This window comes from Eschrichtius robustus, chromosome 3 (assembly GCF_028021215.1).
Source record: "Eschrichtius robustus isolate mEscRob2 chromosome 3, mEscRob2.pri, whole genome shotgun sequence".
Taxonomy (NCBI): domain Eukaryota; kingdom Metazoa; phylum Chordata; class Mammalia; order Artiodactyla; family Eschrichtiidae; genus Eschrichtius; species Eschrichtius robustus.
The window spans coordinates 82,005,156-82,025,263 of record NC_090826.1 but is presented as its reverse complement, the minus strand read 5'-3'; the positions used below and the strand labels follow the sequence as shown (position 1 = coordinate 82,025,263).

At 36.9% G+C, this 20,108-nt stretch overlaps 1 protein-coding gene across 1 annotated transcript in view; it reads left to right on the top strand.

The window, feature by feature from the left end:
• DIPK1A (divergent protein kinase domain 1A) overlaps positions 1-20,108 on the top strand; it is a 125,689-nt gene that overhangs the window by 75,720 nt on the left and 29,861 nt on the right. The window contains exon 2 of the mRNA XM_068540315.1: positions 13,236-13,370. Coding sequence (XP_068396416.1) covers positions 13,236-13,370 — 135 coding nt within the window. The remainder of the gene's footprint in view (positions 1-13,235; positions 13,371-20,108) is intronic.

Below are 20,108 nucleotides of genomic sequence, written 5' to 3'. Positions count from 1 at the left end.
GTGCAGGGTACCAACCAATGGGAATAGAACCTACACACGCCTCTCGGGTCAGAGGAACCGTAGCTCCTTTCTGACCGCATTCCCTGAGCAGCCACGGTCCTTTCAGTGATACAAAGGCAGAATGCTGTCGCACAGAGGTGAACCACCTCCCCCAGCCCTGCTCTGGCCACCCCAGTATTTGTTGAACACACACATCTGCTTTTCTCATGTATCAGAGAGAGGTGAGGTTTCAGTATTTAATTGCTACTGTGTCTGGAAGTCACATAAATGAATCCTGGGAAAGGAAGCTTCAGAACCCAGCTTCCTTCTTCATCAATCTCACAGAATATTAACATTAATTTCCTTTTAAAAACGCTTTACAATAATCAAGTTTCATCTAAATTATAATCAGCCTCTGGATATTCCAAGATTCCAAACTCTGTTGAAAATTGTTAAATCAATCAGGTTGTACAACCGTAGAGGTAACTATTCCAAATAAATTTTGCCTTAAATTGTACTTCAGAATCTGAAGTTTAAGGGGACCATGCTGTTTAATCTCCGGGTTTCGGTAAAACATAGCTAAACTTTATTTTTAGTAAGTGAATTGTTAGTGAATTTAAGTGCCCACTAGGATTCCCGTGTGAGATTTGGATGTGGATATTGTATGTGTAGTAAGTTCTAGACCCAGTATGGTGCCTCAGGCATACTAAAAAGGGAAAATGGACACGTGATTTGCCCATTCTGGTTGCCCAAATCTTAACTGAAATACTAAGGTAATGTGAATTCTATTCGGAAACTTATGTATAACCATATCTCAAGTAGTTCTTTAACTTGGGACTTTGTGTACATAAGCTAAAGATTTGTTGATAGTTACTGAGCTCATGATATGGAATGAAAACTGTATTCAGTAACTTAAACACAAATACATACAACTACAAATACTATTAATGGATTTTAATTGCAATTTCCAGTTCTGCCGCACTAAGGAGGAAGGGAGAACCCTTAATCTGAACGGCCAAGAAAATTGTCTCTGTTCTGGGTAGGACCGCCACGTTGTTTTTCTCCTCTCCCTTAGACCCTGCTTTGTTGATCCTATCTGGGAGTGGTAGCTACTCTCCAAAGATGACCCCTCAGTAGCCATGCCTCCTGGTATGCATGCCCTTATGGAGTACCCCTCCATTCCATCTGATCTGGCCCTGTGTAACCAAGAGAGTGGGGCAGAAATGATGCAGCTTCTGCCTTGGTCTCTGGGAACACTTGTCCTGGAGTAAGTCAGCCATCATGTAAGAAGCCTGACTACCCTGAGCACCATGCTCAGAAGAAGGCCAGCTAGCCACATGGAGATAGCTGGACGTGTGAGTGAAACAGCCACCCCCGTGTCCAGCCCAGTCAGTCCTTTGTCACATGTCTTCAGCCCTAACCACGAATGCATGAAAAACTTGAGAGAAGTGACCAGCTGAGTCCAATCAACTCGGAACCATGAGAGACATAAATTATTTTTGTAAGCCACTGAGTTTGGGGATAGTTTATTATACACAATAGAAAATTGGAACACTTAGCTTTCTTAACCCCTGTCTTTCTGCACTGGGATGTTGAAGAACTCCATGACTGAGTTCATTTGCTCTTGCAAATGCTAATATTCCTTTTATGTAGAGTGCTGATGGGGGCTGCACCTCCCTCCCATGTGCTCTATGAAATGCCAGCTGTCTACTTGTTCATTAAAAGCCCTCTGTGTGCCTGCTTTTTTAATCCTGGGAATGGCTTTGCCCTGTTTTCCTGGCCTTACAGCTCTTTTAAACATGAGCCTGGCTTGTGGTCTCTAAAGCAGCAGCAGCAAAACAAAGGATTATAGTCTTCAACTTTTAGCGACAAAAAGTCGTTTCCTCATTGACAGATAACTAAAGTCACACCCACCCCCAGGCAGTTCTGTGACACTCCCCATGTAATGCCTTTAGACTTCCTCCTGGCACAGCTGACTTAGGCCAAAACTGTTCACATCAGCCTCATACCACATCAGTGTATGGTTGAACTATTCGTTTTCGTTGTCTCTCCCAAACCTTCTGAATCCATGATTTCTAGGAACATTGGATGAAATATATGAGACCCACAGAGTGCATGGAGCCAAGCATAGAATGCATCTCCATACTATGTGGTTTTTTTTCCCAACGGAGCTTGAAGAGAAATGTATACATTTAAAATTTTATGTATTGATTGTGATAAGACAAAGTAAATTTCTCACTTAAAAAAAATAATCAAACAGTGGAATACTCTGCAGCAAAGAAAATGAACAAATTATGGCTGTATGCATCAGAGAAAGGTGCAAGTCACAATAGAATATATGGTATATGCTTCTATTTCTGTAAAGTTCAAGAGCAATGAACATCAAATTCTGTGTTTTAGGGATACATGATCAATGGTTAAATTACATAGGAAAGCACATATATGATTATCATTGAAGTCAGGAGCATGTTAATTAACCCTTACTGAAGAGGTCACATGGGGGTCAGTGAAAGCACTAGAGAAACTGTTTCTTAACCCAGGTGGGAGTTATATGGGTATTTACTTTATAATTTAAGTTATACTTATATATTTTAAACAATTCTATATGAATGATATATTTTCTAGTATTTTTAAAAAAAGTTTTTGAAAAGCAGTCAGGAGACTTCTAGATCCTAGAGGTATGTTTTTAAATAGATATGCTAAGCACCTATATACAAATATGTAGTTTTTTCAGATTAAAAAAGTAATATGTATTCATTATAGAAAATCTGTGTAATAGAGAGAAAAATAAAAATCATCCATAATCCCACCACTTTTGACATTTTGAGATAACCACCCTTGACATTTGGTTTATTTCCTTGCAGTTTCTACAGTCTGTTGGTAACTTCCTCTCTCTTTTTTTTTTTTTAAAGCAAAATTGGGAACATACCATACATGTTGTTTTGAAAGCTGATTTTTTTCTCTTACCATATCATGAGCGTTTTCCCACACTCTGACACTTCTTTGGAATAGTAATTTGCTATTGAAACTAGCCACAGGCTTAAGGATCACCCCATGCAATTAGTTCCCCCACAAAAAGTGTTCTGCATTTTTGATGCTGTCAGTGCCTAAGCTATAAAAAATATGAACCAGCATTCAGAGAAAATGTGAAAATTATCTGCTCCCTGTTAGAATTTTATTTCTGGAGTTCTAATAAAATCAAAACAGAGAATATGCCATGCAAATAAAACCTTTAGAATTTAAATCAGAGAACAATGACAAATCTTCCTATAAAAGTGAAAATTCAGGGCTTCCCTCGTGGCACAGTGGTTGAGAATCTGCCTGCCAATGCAGGGGACACGGGTTCGAGCCCTGGTCTGGGAAGATCTCACATGCCGCGGAGCAACTGGGCCCGTGAGCCACAACTACTGAGCCTGTGCGCCTGGAGCCTGTGCTCCACAACAAGAGAGGCCGCAATAGTGAGAGGCCCACGCACCGCGATGAAGAGTGGCCCCCACTTGCCGCAACTAGAGAAAGCCCTCACACAGAAACGAAGACCCAACACAGCTAAAAATAAATAAATTAATTAATTTTAAAAAACTTAAAAAAAAAAAAAAGTGAAAATTCAGCTCTTAGAAAGATGAAGAATGCTAAAACTCTGATCAATAGACTAATAATGCCCTTTGACAAGGAATTCTTCTCTAAAGTTTTGTCATAAAAAAAGCATTTTCATGCTCAGGACAAGTTGGGGACCATAGATATTTTTAGAACCTTTATTTTCACTATTTTTAACATAAGAGCTCAAGATTTTCCTTGTGTGGAATGACATGAAAGTAATCTTTTGTGTGTTTCTTTGGTTGAGTATCATAGTTGTTTTTTGATGTTTATGAAAATTAGCACTAGGATAGTTTAGATACATTTAGATAATTTTCTTAATGGTTTTCCCATAGCCTTCCAACTAAGCAGTGAAACACCCTTTAATAAAGGTACAGGAGGGACTTCCCTGGTGGCACAGTGGTTAAGAATCTGCCTGCCGGGACTTCCCTGGTGATGCAGTGGTTGGGAATTTGCCTGCCAATGCAGGGGACACGGGTTGGATCCCTGGTCCGGGAAGATACCACATGCCGCGGAGCAACTAAGCCACTGGGTCCAAACTACTGAGTCTGCGCGCCACAACTACTGAAGCCCGTGCGCCATTTATTAAAAAAAAAGAAAAAAAAAAAAAGAATCCGCCTGCCAGTTCAGGGGACATGGGTTCGATCCCTGGTCCGGGAAGATCCCACATGCTGTGGAGCAACTAAGCCCGTGCGCCACAAATACTGAGCCCGTGAGCCACAACTACTGAAGCCCGCGTGCCGAGGGCCCATTCTCGGCAACAAGAGAAGCCACTGCAATGAGAAGCCTGCTCGCCACAACTAGAGAAAGCCCAGGTGCAGCAACAAAGACCCAACGCCGCCAAAAAATAAACAAAATTGAGTTATTTGTAGTGAGGTGGATGGACCTAGGGTCTGTCATACAGAGTGAAGTAAGTCAGAAAGAGAAAAACAAATACCATATGCTAGCACATATATATGGAATTAAAAAAAAAAAAAAAAGGTTCTGAAGAACCTAGGGGCAGGACAGGAATAAAGACGCAGACATAGAGAATGGACTTGAGGACACGGGGAAGGGGAAGGGTAAGCTGAGATGAAGTGAGAGAGTGGCATGGACATATATACACTACCAAATATAAAATAGCTAGCTAGTGGGAAGCAGCCGCATAGCACAGGGAGATCAGCTCGGTGCTTTGTGAGCACCTGGCGGGGTGGGATAGGGAGGGTGGGAGGGTGACGCAAGAGGGAGGAGATATAGGGATATATGTATATGTCTGGCTGATACACTTTGTTATAAAGCAGAAACTAACACACCATTGTAGAGCAATTACACTCCAATAAAGATGTTAAAAAAAAAAAAAGGTACAGGATCCATTCCAAACAAAGTTTATCTGTATGTGTTGTGGTATAAAGTATTTACCTTATTAAATGCTTTCTTTATATTTCTGTTTTTTTACAGCTAGCATATTTTTCAAAAGTATTATTACTATAAATATCTAGAGTTTATTTAAAGAAAAGGGGTAAAAGTTATATTTGGGGATATGTGTGAATAATTTTAACTTTAGTTTTTTTCAGCCAGATTACTCCTAACTATTTAGCAGTAAAAGCTAGCTACAATGTTGTCAATATAACAATAAGGAAAAAAAAGATTTTTGAAGTTTATTTCAGAGTAACTGGTAATTGAAAAACTTGAATAAAAATATGTTGTACACGTGAAACTTACATAAATGTTATAAACCAGTGTTATCACAAAAGAAAAAGGGCAAACATGTCTCTCAGCTTTTTCTATGAAATGATGAAATCATTGTATTTGAGTTTTTGCAAGCAATAGCCTCATCAATTTGTTAGGTTTTCTGAGTGTTCAAGTCCACTAAACATATTAAGTAAGACATGATACCTATTTTTCTTCCTTACTTTTCAAAATTAAGAACATCTGTGCAGGAAGTATTTAGAGGTAGAGCAGATGGGACTTTGTGCTTTATATGTTTGTAAAAGATGTTGAATGTGAAAAATTGACAAGTAACATAAAAGTAGGCTTACATGGCTAAATTTTGAGGTGTTGCTTCTTTATGCCTATTTTTAAAACTTAATGTAAAATCATTTGAATAAGATCATAGATTTTCAGATTTGTTTTGAAATAAAGTTATCACAGTGAGATAAAACAATATAAAAAAAGAAAAAGTATCACTATTCTTTATGGTAGAATTGGTAGGAAAGTTTATTTCATCATTTATATATTTTCCATCTCCAGTGATTTTTCTTTATTTATAATAAGATATTGCCAATCATTTAGTCATAAAGAATTACTTCCGTTATTTCCAGACAGATGTTATATTTTTCTAATTAGTAGTAGTTTATGCCTTAAAGACTAAAATGAAATGATAGTGTCATACAAATTTGATTCTTTCAACTGCTTAATTTTTGTTTTCATTTTACTGTGTAACCATAATACAAGTTTTCTCAGCCTTAGCACTATTGACATTTGGGGAGATAATTCTTTGTTGTGAAGGGCACTTCTGTGCATTGAAGGATGTTTAACAGCATCTCTGGCCTCTACCCACAAGACTCCAGTAGCACTCCCCAGTTCCAGACATTGCCAGGTATCCCCTGGGGGCAAAATTGACTCCAGTTGAGAATCATTGCTGTAGTGTTTTTACTAAAATTCTTATCATGACTTTCAAGAGCATAATTTAGAATAAAGCAACGTACCACTAGTAGCTAGGCGCAAAATCAGCAGAACAGAAAATCTGCTGGGCCGTATTTTGGATAGTTCAGCAAAAAAACAAAAAAAGGTCAGAAACAGTAACTACATTTCTTAAAGTCTAGATTGTCTAGGTAATTGGTATGGAACAGACCACTGGGAACATTTTAGTGAGTGCCACACAGGGAAATAAAATTAGTTAATAGCTACAGATGTCATTTATGGCTGTTTTTTTAATCTTTATTTTAAAATGTGAAGCAGCAGAATCTGCAGAAATTAAAGAACACATGAATATATATGCAAATCAATCAATGTGATACACCATATTAACAAATTGAAGGATAAAAACCATATTTTAAATACCTAGAAGTAGAATTTCTATGTAAAAAAAGTATAAAGTTTTTGATGAGTTTTATCAGGTATTCTTCTGGAATATTTAACAGTATTTTACTATAAGTAACTGTATCAGAATGCTTGTTTCTCCTCAAAATATGCACTTTTCCTCCAGTGTACACACTGTATATATTTTTTCTTTTTGCAAATCTGGTATGTTAAAAATATATTTGACATTCAATATTGCTCTTAAAAAAAAAAAACAACCATATGATAATCTCAGTAGATGCAGAAAAGGCTTTCAACAAAATTCAACACCCATTTATGATAAAAACTCTCCAGAAAGTAGGCATAGAGGGAACCTACCTCAACATAATAAAGGCCATATATGACAAACCCACAGCCAACATCATTCTCAATGGTGAAAAACTGAAACCATTTCCTCTAAGATCAGGAACAAGACAAGGTTGCCCACTCTCACCACTATTAGTCAGCATAGTTTTGGAAGTTTTAGCCACAGCAATCAGAGAAAAAAAGAAATAAAAGGAATCCAAATCAGAAAGGAAGAAGTAAAACTGTCACTGTTTGCAGATGACATGATACTATACATAGAGAATCCTAAGGATGCTACCAGAAAACTAGAGCTAATCAATGAATTTGGTAGAGTAGCAGGATACAAAATTAATGTACAGAAATCTCTTGCATTCCTATACACTAATGATGAAAGATCTGAAAGAGAAATTAAGGAAACACTCCCATTTACCATTGCAACAAAAAGAATAAAATATCTAGGAATAAACCTACCTAAGGAGACAAAAGACCTGTATGCAGAAAACTATAAAACACTGATGAAAGAAATTAAAGATGATACAAACAGATGGAGAGCTATACCATATTCTCGGATTGGAAGAATCAACATTGTGAAAATGACTACCCAAAGCAATCTACAGATTCAATGCAATCCCTATCAAACTACCAATGCATTTTTCACAAAACTGGAACAAAAACTTTCACAATTTGTATGGAAACACAAAAGATCCCGAATAGTGAAAGCAATCTTGAGAAAGAAAAATGGAGCTTGAGGAATCAGGCTCCTTGACTTCAGACTCTACTACAAACCTACAGTAATCAAGACAGTATGATACTGGCACAAAAACAGAAATATAGATCAATGGAACAGGATAGAAAGCCAGAGATAAACCCATGCACATATGGTCACCTTATCTTTGATAAAGGAGGCAAGAATATATAATGGAGAAAAGACAGCCTCTTCAATAAGTGGTGCTGGGAAAACTGGACAGCTACATGTAAAAGAATGAAATTAGAACACTCCCTAACACCATACACAAAAATAAACTCAAAATGGATTAAAGACCTAAATGTAAGGCCAGACACTATAAAACTCTTAGAGGAAAACACAGGCAGAACACTCTATGACATAAATCACAGCAAGATCCTTTTTGACCCACCTCACTGGAGAAATGGAAATAAAAACAAAAATAAACAAATGGGACCTAATGAAACTTCAAAGCTTTTGTACAGCAAAGGAAACCATAAACAAGACGAAAAGACAACCCTCAGCATGGGAGAAAATATTTGCAAATGAAGCAACTGACAAAGGATTAATCTCCAAAATATACAAGCAGCTCATGCAACTCAATGTCAAAAAAACAAACAGCCCAATCCAAAAATGGGCAGAAGACCTAAATAGACATTTCTCCAAAGAAGATATACAGATTGCCAACAAACACATGAAAGGATGCTCAACATCACTAATCATTGGAGAAATGCAAATCAAAACTACAATGAGGTATCACCTCATAATGGCCATCATCAAAAAATCTACAAACAATAAATGCTGGAGAGGGTGTGGAGAAAAGAGAACCCTCCTGCACTGTTGGTGGGAATGTAAATTGATACAGCCACTATGGAGAACAGTATGGAGGTTCCTTAAAAAACTAAAAATAGAACTACCATACGACCCAGCAATCCCACTACTAGGCATATACCCTGAGAAAACCATAATTCAAAAAGAGTCATGTACCACAATGTTCATTGCAGCACTATTTACATTAGCCAGGACATGGAAGCAACCTAAGTGTCCATCAACAGATGAATGGATAAAGAAGATGTGGCACAAATATACAATGGAATATTATTCAGCCATAAAAAGAAACGAAATTGAGTTATTTGTAGTGAGGTGGATGGACCTAGAGTCTGTCACACAGAGTGAAGTAAGTCAGAAAGAGAAAAACAAATACCGTATGCTAACATATATATGGAATCTAAAAAAAAAAAAAAAATGGTTCTGATGAACCTAGGGGCAGGCAGGAATAAAGACACAGACATAGAGAATGGACTTGAGGACACGGGGAGGGGGAAGGGTAAGCTGGGACAAAGTAAGAGAGTAGCATGGACATATACACTCTACCAAATGTAAAATAGCTAGCTAGTGGGAAGCAGCTGCATAGCACAGGAAGATCAGCTCCGTGCTTTGTGACCACCTAGAGGGGTGGGATAGGGAGGGTGGAAGGGAGATGCAAAAGGGAGGGGATATGGGGATATATGTATACGTATAGCTGACTCACTTTGTTATACAGCAGAAACTAACACACCATTGTAAAGCAATTATACTCCAATAAAGATGTTAAAAAAAAAACACACATGAAGGTCCTTATACTATTTTGTGTTACTCTCAAATCACAGTAATTTCCATGGCATGCTGGAATAAAAACGTGTTTCACTCCTTTTGTCATTATATGTACAACAGGTGATGCCCAGTGCCCTGCTGGGAACATCATTAATCCAACTTCCTCTCTAAAATTTTTGACATTCTGTATCATGATGAACACTCAGCGGGCAAGCCAGTTTACAGGGTGTTTTTCCATTTAAACATATGCCAGGGAAAAAATTTAACGTAGCTATTTGAGAGAAAGGCAAAATGATTCCAAGTTTTATTAAACTGGCTCTGCAGGAGGGAGAAATATACAAGTCTTAGCTGCCGGCATCTATTAAGCTCAATATGCATTTGAAAGCTAATAGAAATCATTGATGGAGAGTCCAGAGGGTAGTTGACATTACTAAGCTTCTTGAGGTAGGTGTCAAGAAGAAGTTAAGACAGGACCAAATTCTGAACACTAAGAGAGAACCCTACTCACCAGGTCTGTGTTGTTTCCTTTGCTCTGCGACTTCTACCTGCTGTGGAGCAAGGCAGGAAGGAAAAAAGAAAATATTCTTTTACATTGTATTGCAGTGTAAGGTCTTCCTTGACTTTTTACTAAATGAATTGAGATTAATCTTCTTTTAAAACCCTATCTCAGTGTTAATATAAGATTGGGCTTGTCACGCAGGTGGGTGATTGTAACTTTATTGCCATTAAAAGATTTCAAATTGCATTCATGCTTCTTTGTGCACATAATGAAAAATGAGCAAAATAATGAAGATTGATATTTCCTTAAGTCTGCTCTGTTTCATTCTGATGTCTGCTCTTCTACAATGCTGTGTTTCTAATTGTACACGGTTTAGTGATATCTAGGAGTATATAGTTGTTGCCCATAAATAAAAATCACAAAGTTGGTTTAAAAAAAAAAAAGATTGGCTTTTCTTTTAGCTTTCCTAAAATAAAATGGTTTCAATAATTTTATTCAGTAACTTCTGATTCCTACATTTGTATTATATTATTTCAGATTTTACATGTACATCAGTTTCATGTGGAATTTATTATTTTTTTAAATAAATTTATTTATTTATTTTTTGGCTGCGTTGGGTCTTCGTTGCCGTGCATGGGCTTCTCTAGTTGCGGCGAGCGGGGGCTACTCTTTCGTTGCAGTGTGCGGGCTTCTCGTTGTGGTGGCTTCTCTTTGTTGTGGAGCACAGCTCTAGGCACGTGGGTTGCAGTAGTTGCGGTGCGTGGGCTCAGTAGTTGTGACTCGCGGGCTCTAGAACGCAGGTTCAGTATTTGTGGCACACAGGCTTAGTTGCTCCGCGGCATGTGGGATCTTCCCGGACCAAGGCTCAAACCCATGTCCCCTGCATTGGCAGGCGGATTCTTAACCACTGCGCCACCAGGGAAGTCCCTCATGTGAAATTTATTTTGATATAAGATATGTTTTAGGTATTTAAATATGCTATTTCCAATGATTAACAGTTGTCTCATCATCTTTTATTAAATAATCTTTCTCTAGGGGCCAAAAAAAAAAAAGATTGGACTTCTAAAAGTAAAATCATGCCATGCTACAGTTGTTCAGAGAACCTTCTTAACTGTGTTGAGGGTACTCGTATGGTAGATTTATAATTTGTTTGTCCCTTTAACTGGAGATGTTCTAAAAGTGCCTAAAGCAGCACCTGGCACTTAGTAGACAATAAATAGTTGCTGAATGAATGTGTGGGAAGGGGGTGTCTTGGTGTGGAAGTATTCCTTATCGCACAACATAAAAAAATGTTTAAAAAGTAGAGAAAAACATGTACAAAAGAAGGCATGTAACTATCACCCAGCTTGAACAGTTACCAACACACGGCCAATTTTGTTTTAATCATACCCCACCTACTTTTCCCTTCCCATATTATTTTGAGGCAAATCCCAGATATTATTTCACTCATAAATATTTCGATGTCTATCTCTAAAAGATAAGGTCTCTTTTCTTTAAACATTACATTATTACACCAGAAAAATTAAAATAATTCCTTAACGACGTCAGGTATCCTGTCAGTCTTCAAGTTTTCAATTGTCTCATAAATGTCATTTTCTTTTACAGTTTTACATTTGAATCAGGACTCAGAAAAGATCCACAGATTGTGATTATTTAATATACAGTATTTCTTATGTATTTTTTGATCTTTGGTTTTCCCATCTTCTCTCTATTTTCTCCCTTGTATTTTATTTGTTGAAGAACTGGGTTGTTTGTATTGAAGCACTTCCCACAGCCTAGAGTTTGCTGATTGTATCCTAATAGTGTCACTTACTTAAGTGTCACTTATATTCCTCTGTCTCCTGTATTTCCTGTAAACTGGTAAGGCTTAATCAGATTCAGATTCAGTTTTCTTTTTGGCAAGCCCAAAAAGAAGGTGGTGGCCAAACCATAATGACAGCATTATTGGCTTTTTGTTCAGTGCCTTGCAAATTGATTTTGCTATTTGTTGGGTATTTTCTGTGTGCCTAGCAATGTGCTTATGTTCTATAGGCATTATGTCATTTAATCATATTTAAGCTTCATAATACTAGTACATATCAATTTCTCTCTGATGACTAGGCCTCTTATTAGGGCCAAGTAATCTTAAATGTCTTTCAAACAAACCCCTTTGTGTAAACCTCATTGTCATTTATGTGATTTAATTTGGAATTCTCTATGAACTTTCTTTTTACTGAATTCATTTAGAGCTATACAAAAATAACTTGCATTAAAGGCATTTTTTAAAATATTTTAATAATAAAGCTCAAAGACCTATCATATAATTGTGAATTCGTTGTACTCAAGCCTTTTGGTACTGGGATTCACCGTCTGTTAACCTCACAAAGACCGATATCTAAACCGCAAATAAAGCCAACAGAATTCAGTATTTCCTGAGTCTCTTTTTCCTCTGCACTCATTGTCTTCTGCAGATGCATTTACATCTCTTTCATCTCTTTCTGCTTTCTTTGCATGCTCACAGCGCTCACAGTATCCTACTGTTGCCCAGTGTGAGAAAGTGACTTGTGATTGTCAAAGCAAAACTAGCCTTTCGTTGTTTGTTTATGTATCTTTATTTTGCTCAATTCTCCCCATAGTCCTAAATTCAGTTGTTTATAAAACCAGACCACTGGCGTTCCAGACTCAAAAAATAAATATCAAATTATCTTGACTAGCTGACATTTTGAAGATTAAACTGTTTGATATGTGGTTGATGGAGAAAAAGCACTAACTGACCGGAGTCGCAATTAGATACCAGAACACTGAGAGCAAAACAGTGCAAAGAGGATCCTGTTGTGCAGCTTTACAAACTGACATGCAGGGAGTATTTTATTCTTTATATATCTTAACGTTTCTTCTCCTTTAATAGTTGTAACGTTCTCCTTAAGTTTCCAGAATATCTATTAGGTGAAGCATTTGATTAGTTGAATAGAAGGAACATAAAGCATTGGTGAATACAGCAGGGAAGTAGGAATGAGTATGAATAATTTCTTACTCTGGTTGTACCTCACTGTGAGACATTAGACAAGTAGCCAAATTCTCTGTTCTTATTTCTTAAAACACAATTATTTTACCATGCTTATTCATGAAGAACTTTAAGATTCTTATTTGAAACACTCTTCTGTAAGCTTGTAGTAAGTGGGAATTGTGTCTTTCTTTACCTGATCTTACTGGGTGCCCAGGGTAGCATAGTGCACGTGCTTGTGCTTAATGAGTAGGTTTGGATGCTGGTGGTATTTGAAAGGTTATACATTTTAAAGGGTATTTTGTTCCCTTTTCCTTGGCAAGACCAAGGAGCTTCCTTTTCTAAGACCAGTGCTGTTTGGACTAAGTGAAAGTGCACTTTGTTCTAGGAGAATTGCCATATGAAAGCCTAGAATATATATTGAGTTCTTCCAAGAAAGGGGGAAAAGTCATGTTCTAGGACAGTGAATGCTGACTTGGTGCTGAATGAATGATTGTTATGTGCTCTTTTACTTACAGGCTCGCTTCTCATATGTGCGAATGAAATATCTTTTCTTTTCCTGGTTGGTGGTTTTTGTTGGAAGCTGGATTATATATGTGCAATACTCTACCTATACAGAACTATGCAGAGGAAAGGACTGTAAGAAAATAATAGTAAGTATTTTTTATTTTCTAGTATATGGAAAAACCTGTTTTTAATTGAAGTACAGTTGATTTACAATGTCGTGCCAATCTCTGCTGTACAGCACAGTGACTCAGTTATACACATAGAGACTTTTTTTTTTTTATATTCTTTTCCATTATGGCTTATCCTGGGAGATTGGATATAGTTCCCTGTGCTATACAGTAGGACCTTGTTGTTTATCCATTCTAAATTTAATAACACATTAAAAAAACCTATATTAATAACACATTATATTTACTACTATACACATGCTAAAAATTTTTTTCAAAAATAAAAGTTAATTTGATTTTGAGTTGTGCTGAACTTCTTAGCATTTTGATATGACCAATTTAGTAGGACTGTTCCCCACTTTGAAAAATCCAGTATTCAGAAATCTGAATATGTGATACAGACTAGTGTGAAAGCATCCTTATTACAAAGAGGGATTTTTGTTTTTCAAATATACTTGAAGTTTAGTTTACTGTAATCAGATGGGTTTTTTTAAAATAAATTTATTTATTTATTTATTTATTTTTGGCTGTGTTGGGTCTTCGTTGCTGCGCGCGGGCTTTCTCTAGTTGTGGCTAGCAGGGGCTACTCTTCCTTGCGGTGCGTGGGCTTCTCACTGCGGTGGCTTCTCTTTGTTGCACAGCACGGGCTCGAGGTGCACGGGCTTCAGTAGTTGTGGCACACGGGCTCAGTAGTTGTGGCTCGCGGGCTGTAGGGCACAGGCTCAGTAGTCGTGGCACACGGGCTTAGTTGCTCTGCGGCATGTAAGATCCTCCCGGACCAGGGATTGAACCCGTGTCCCCTGCATTGGCAGGCGGATTCTCAACCACTGCGCCACCAGGGAAGCCCAGTCAGATGGGGTTTTAAATATTTATAGTATGAAAGTGTTATTTGCAGGCAACCTTTCTAGAACACATCTTTTAAATAAATGGAGTCATTCTCGAATACTGAAAATTTGCCTAAAAAGCATATAAGTGTATTTATTATTTAATTTCTATCCTAATTATTGGATATATCTCAGGAAAATCGCTCTATCAGTCTAAGATTTCTAGAAAATCCAGGATAAGTAAATTTAACTCCTTGTTTTCTGCTAATATCTTCTATATAAATAATATTAAAACATTTCATCTGAGAATTATATTTTTGATATAATAGTGGTTGGGATCCCAATTATTATAACTTGTTAACAATTCTGTAATTATTGAGTGGTTACTCTTTAACTAGGCCAGTGGTGATAGGGGTGTGCATTTAGCAAGGAAGAAGATATCCAGACCTTACGAACTTAGAGTCTAGCAGGGAAGAAAATGAATAATTACAGTAAGGTAAAATAAATATTACAGTAGCAAATGTCTCCCCATAAGACAGGGAGAGCTGAACCTTTGGAAAGTTCTAAGAAAATAAAAATCAATTTAATTCCGGCTACTCAGTCAGGATAAAAAATTTTTAAAAACAACAGCAAAAACAAAAAACCATTATTCCCGAGGAGTATTACAGCCTCTTAACTAGGCAGGGGAGAAATTACTAATATAAGAAGCAAGGGAATTAATTAACAAAGAAGAGTCCCGAATCAAGGAGGGTTGAAAGATGTCAATCTTATGTTCATTCCCATGGGCCATTCCAGATCCTTGAGGAGTTTAACTAGGCGGAACCTCTGGAGCCAGACAATACACTGGGTACTTTACATGGTCATTAGTACTTAAAATAATACTGTGAAAGCCCCCCAAGCCCACTTTACAAATAAAGAAATATGGCTAGCAGAGAGAAGAATTTGCCTGTGATGGTGGAGCCAGAATTTGATCCTAATTCTGTCTCTATAGAAAGCTCATGCTCTTTCTGCTACCCAATGTCAGAAAAGACTGATAAAGGAAGTTATAGATTAATGAAGCTAACAAGATCCCCCACAAAACTCACCAGCTCACCTTCAATGAAGAAGAAAGAAGTTATATAATCAACTATAACATATAAATAACCAAAACTATTTGAAATGTTTATTTCCTTTTTTTTTAGGTCACCTTTCTCACACATTAAAGTGTACACATTAAAGTATATTCCATGATCAGATATATTTGAAAACAGAGGGTTAAACAAATATAAATAACTGACTTTACTGGGGACTTCTCAGGATCTTTAGTATACTAGTGTGCATTCTGCATCTCCAGAGAAAGGAAATATACTTGATTAGGAACAAAATCCATCTCCACTGCAGCCCTCCCAGGAAGACCTATTAACATCATTTGGTTATGTTAGAAGTACTGTTCTAGAGATTAAGCCCAAATGAAATAGACATGGTTTTATCTGTTTTAATACAATAGCCTTTAAAATGTTAGGCATATGTTGGTACATATTCTGTTATGGGTGAATTATAGTTGAAGTACCATATTATTTTCCTTTAAGTTTACTTTAATTGATAAGGAATGGAAGCAGAATATAATTCTAGCATAATGTAATGGTTATCATTCTAAAACTTGAAAATAATGAAAATGTTTTCTGAGCCTAAAATATATGCTTTTTCCTAAGACTGGCTTTAAAAAAAATTGTAGTTTCTCTGCATTTGGGAATTATGTTCTTAAAACTTACCACAACTAGTAGTACTAAGACCAGTAGTACTAAGATAGTACTGATATGACATAGGAATTGTGTGATTAGAACTAAAAAGCAGGCAGAGAAAATATTTTTAAAGTATATGTTAAAGCTTCAAAGAGCTAACAAGATAGTGAGGAATTACTTGATCAAGATCTGGGAGAGGATAAGATTTAAGAGAGGTGAGCCTAGATTTTGTGGCTGTGTTTGCCTGGAGATGTATGACCTGAAATACAGTCTTATGGGGCTCGGAAGATAAAAATATAGTCCATTTTCTACCAAGAGTGCGACCTTGGTACACCATGCTTTGGGCTGAGATTCCAAAGGACTGAACACCAAGAGTGAAGGTGAGCTAAAAGAACCTCAGAGAGGCGAGCTGACTTTGTAGCTTCTTTTTCGCTTGAGGAATTTGCTGATGCTGGGCATGAGCAGGGGTCTGAGAACCAGGACTGTATACTGGGAGAGTGCTGCTGCTGGGGATAAGAAACCAGCAAGCTTTTATAGAAAACTAAGGGAGCCTCAAGCATAAAGCCAGTTATCCTGTTGGGATATTTGCCAAATCCTGGGGATTTACAGAGTGGGAGGCTAAAAAAATCTCATTGGAAAGCCTTTGAAAAGCAGACGTTTTGGCAGTCTCACAAGATACAGACTAGAGTTATGAACCTTCCAGGGGGAGAAACCTCAATGAATTCCCAGGCTCTCAGTTAAAAATCCTGGAGGGCTATGCTCTTGGAATAGAGATGAGTCAAAAATAGGTTGAGCTTTACCAGAGGTACAATTCAGCCTGCACTCAGCACAGCCCCTCACTGGATTAAGGCGATCAGCTACCATTATATCTGCCTACTAGAGGGAAGGGAAATCCTCTCTGGAGGCATTATGTAGACAATTACAGAGCATGCCAAAAGACAAGATGACATGACTGAAAACCAAGAAATAAACACGGACAATAGAAGCAGATCCACAGATGACCTAGATATTGGTGTCATCCTAAAAGGATTTTAAAATAACTATGTTCATGTTCAAGTAAGTAGGAAAATAGGTAGAGAATATAAATAAAACAATGGCTAATTTTAACAGGGAATTGAAATGTATTTAAGAGAATCAGGAAGATAATATGGAAGTTCCTCAAAAAGTTAAATATAGAATTACCAGTAATTCCACTTCTAGGTATATACTCAAAAGAAATGAAAGCAGGGACTTAAACAGATACTTGCACACCAATGTTCATAGCAGCATTATTCACAGTAGCCAAAAGGTGGAAACTCTCTAATGTCCATTAACAGATGAATGCATAAACAAAATGTGATATATACATACAATGGAATATTATTCAACCTTTAAAAAGAATGAAATTCTGATGCATACCACAATATGGAGGAACCTCGAAAATACTATGCTAAATGATATAAGCTAGATGCAAAAGGACAAATGTTGTATGTGTCCACTTACATGAGGTACCTAGGATAACAATTACATATAAATTGGGAAAAGGGTAAAAGGAGTTAAAATGTTTAAAATCCTTATCATATTGCAGAGTAGGGGAAAAGTATTAATCAATTAACTTTAGACTTGCTAATTCAACTATGTATTTGTTATTTCTAGGATAGCCTCTGGAATAGAAAAAGAGTGTATCATTTCCAAACTAATACAGAAAAAATGGAATAAATAATAAAAGAACACTCAGTCCTAAAGAAGGCAATAAAGTAAAGAAAAAGAAACATAACAGGCAGAAGAAGTAGAAAACACATAATGAGGTGATAGATGTCACAAATTGAATTCCCTGGGAAACAGACTCAGAGACTGAGATTTGCCTGAAGGAAGTTTATTGGGATGGGCTTTTGAGGTTAACATCTGTGGGGGAGTGAGGAAGGAAGATAGACCAGAATGAGAAGTTTAAACTGCAGTGCAGTAGTAATAAAAGCATCAGTTGATTCTACAGGGAACCTGGGGGTGGGATGGCCTTGCAAAGGTCCAGGCCTTTATACCCCCCTCACTGACCAGTCATTGTATACAGTTTTCCATCCTCTCCCATCCTCCCTAAAGGGGATATGACTTTGGGTAAGGCTGTATTCCAGCTGGGGCCAAGTCCCAAAGAAAGATTCAGCTGAGAGCTGTTGACTGCCTATATGCTCAGCAGCTGAGGGAATGAGTGCTCTATTTCTAGAGGAAATATGGGTGGCTTACCACGGCACTGACTGTAGTATATCTAAACCCAAATATGTTGGTAATTACATTAAATGTAAAGGGACCAAATGCTTCAGTTAAAAGACAAAGATTGTCAGGCTGTGTTAAAATTTAAAAACAACTATATGATATTTATAAGATACACATCTAAAATATAAAGATGCAGATAGATTGAAAGTAAAAGAATAGGAAAACATTCGTGCAAATTCTAAAAGCGGGGATGTTTAGAGGAAAAACCATGGCTATATATATTTATGTAAGTTTTATATTACACAGACTATACCTCTTTTTTTAAAGTCTGAATCAGCCCTTACTGGCTTGAAATGCAGTTCCTTGTAAATTTGCTTGTCCCGGATTGCAGTTTTACAATAGCTGCTAAGTAATTGTCTGGCCTTTTCATAAATTATGGCAATATCCATGCATACTTGTTCTGGTCCTAGTAATTCCTGGTTTGAAATGTGGAGTCTAAACTGATTGTCTCTCTCCCTCTGTATTACTGCATAGATTGTTCTCTTAAGTGGAATGAACTGAACAGAGCATATAATAAGATGGCTGTTTTCAGTTTGGGATATAAATATATAAAACTGCATTATCTCAAAACCACATTTAGCAAAAACATGCTTGCCAAAGAATTATAGTATCTTATGTATAAACTCTGAACAGATTTCCTTCAAAATCCTCAGTCAATTTCATTTTAGGGAACTAAGGAAGATTATAAAGAGACATAGAAGATCCAAAAGTAACCCTACAAATATTGTTTGCTAAAGATTAACAATGAGGGTTCTTTTCTTCCTTTGAAAGTTGGCAGTTTAGCTTTTAACTTTTATCAAGTTTTTTTTCTCATTTTTAATAATTTAATATTTATTTTCAAGGTAATTACTGTCACATAGGAATCATATTAAAAGTATAGTCCATTTTAGAAGATACATCGATCAACAAATATTTCTTGAACACTTACTACATGTTAGTCATTATTCTAGGTGCTGTTGATACAGTAGTAAGCAGAGTCCACGTCTGGAGGAGCTTATATTCTGGTAGCAGAATATGAATAATAAAAACAAAAACAAATAAATGACTTCAGGTACTGAGAAGTGCAGTGAGAAAGGATATAATAGTAGTATTTAGTAGAGAATGGCAAAGGCATCTTATCTTGACCAGAGTGGTTGGGACAGGCTTCCCTGAGAAGAGGGCATTTTGAATTGAAACCTGGTGAGAAGGAAACAGTTGTGTATCTGAGCAAAAAGCATGTAAGGAGAAAGGACAGTGAGTGCAAATGCCCAAAGAACAGAGCAAGTTTGGGAAATACAACCGGTTTCATGTGTGACTTATGAAAATCTGTCTCATTACTTTAGTCATGTCAGTACATTATAAAACCTTGTATATTAATGGTACGGTACACCAAGTATGAGGAACTTCTTGATTACGAGTACTCAACTATATCATGTTAGTCTACTGGAAAAAATACTAGCCTGGAGTCAAAGAACCAGCCTTACCCTTTCTTGTGGTGTATTGTATGGCTTTGAATAAGTGACTTCATTTCATTGACTTGCTATTAATTCCATTGTACAGGTGAGAAAAGTATTTCTGCCCTACCTGCATCACAGATTTTATGAGGATAAAGTGGAAGTGAATCAATTAAGCTGAATGATACTCTGACATATCTGTTTCTTTTGTTTTAAAATAAATGTTTATTTTATCCCACAATAAGAAGTTTCTTGGGCAGCTAAAGTATCTGACATATCTGTTGAATACAGAGAAGGTTCTCAAGTCCTTGACTTGATTTCATTTGGCTTGGGGCAACTACCCTAGTCTTTGTTGCCCCTGTAACCATAGCATTGTACTTCAGAAGTTTCCCCAGAAGATTGCTGTGGCTTTCCCATTTAGAGCATTGCCTCCAAGGTGAGAACATTGTTTAGGTTAGGAATGACAGGTGATCAACAGAGTGTGATAAGCAG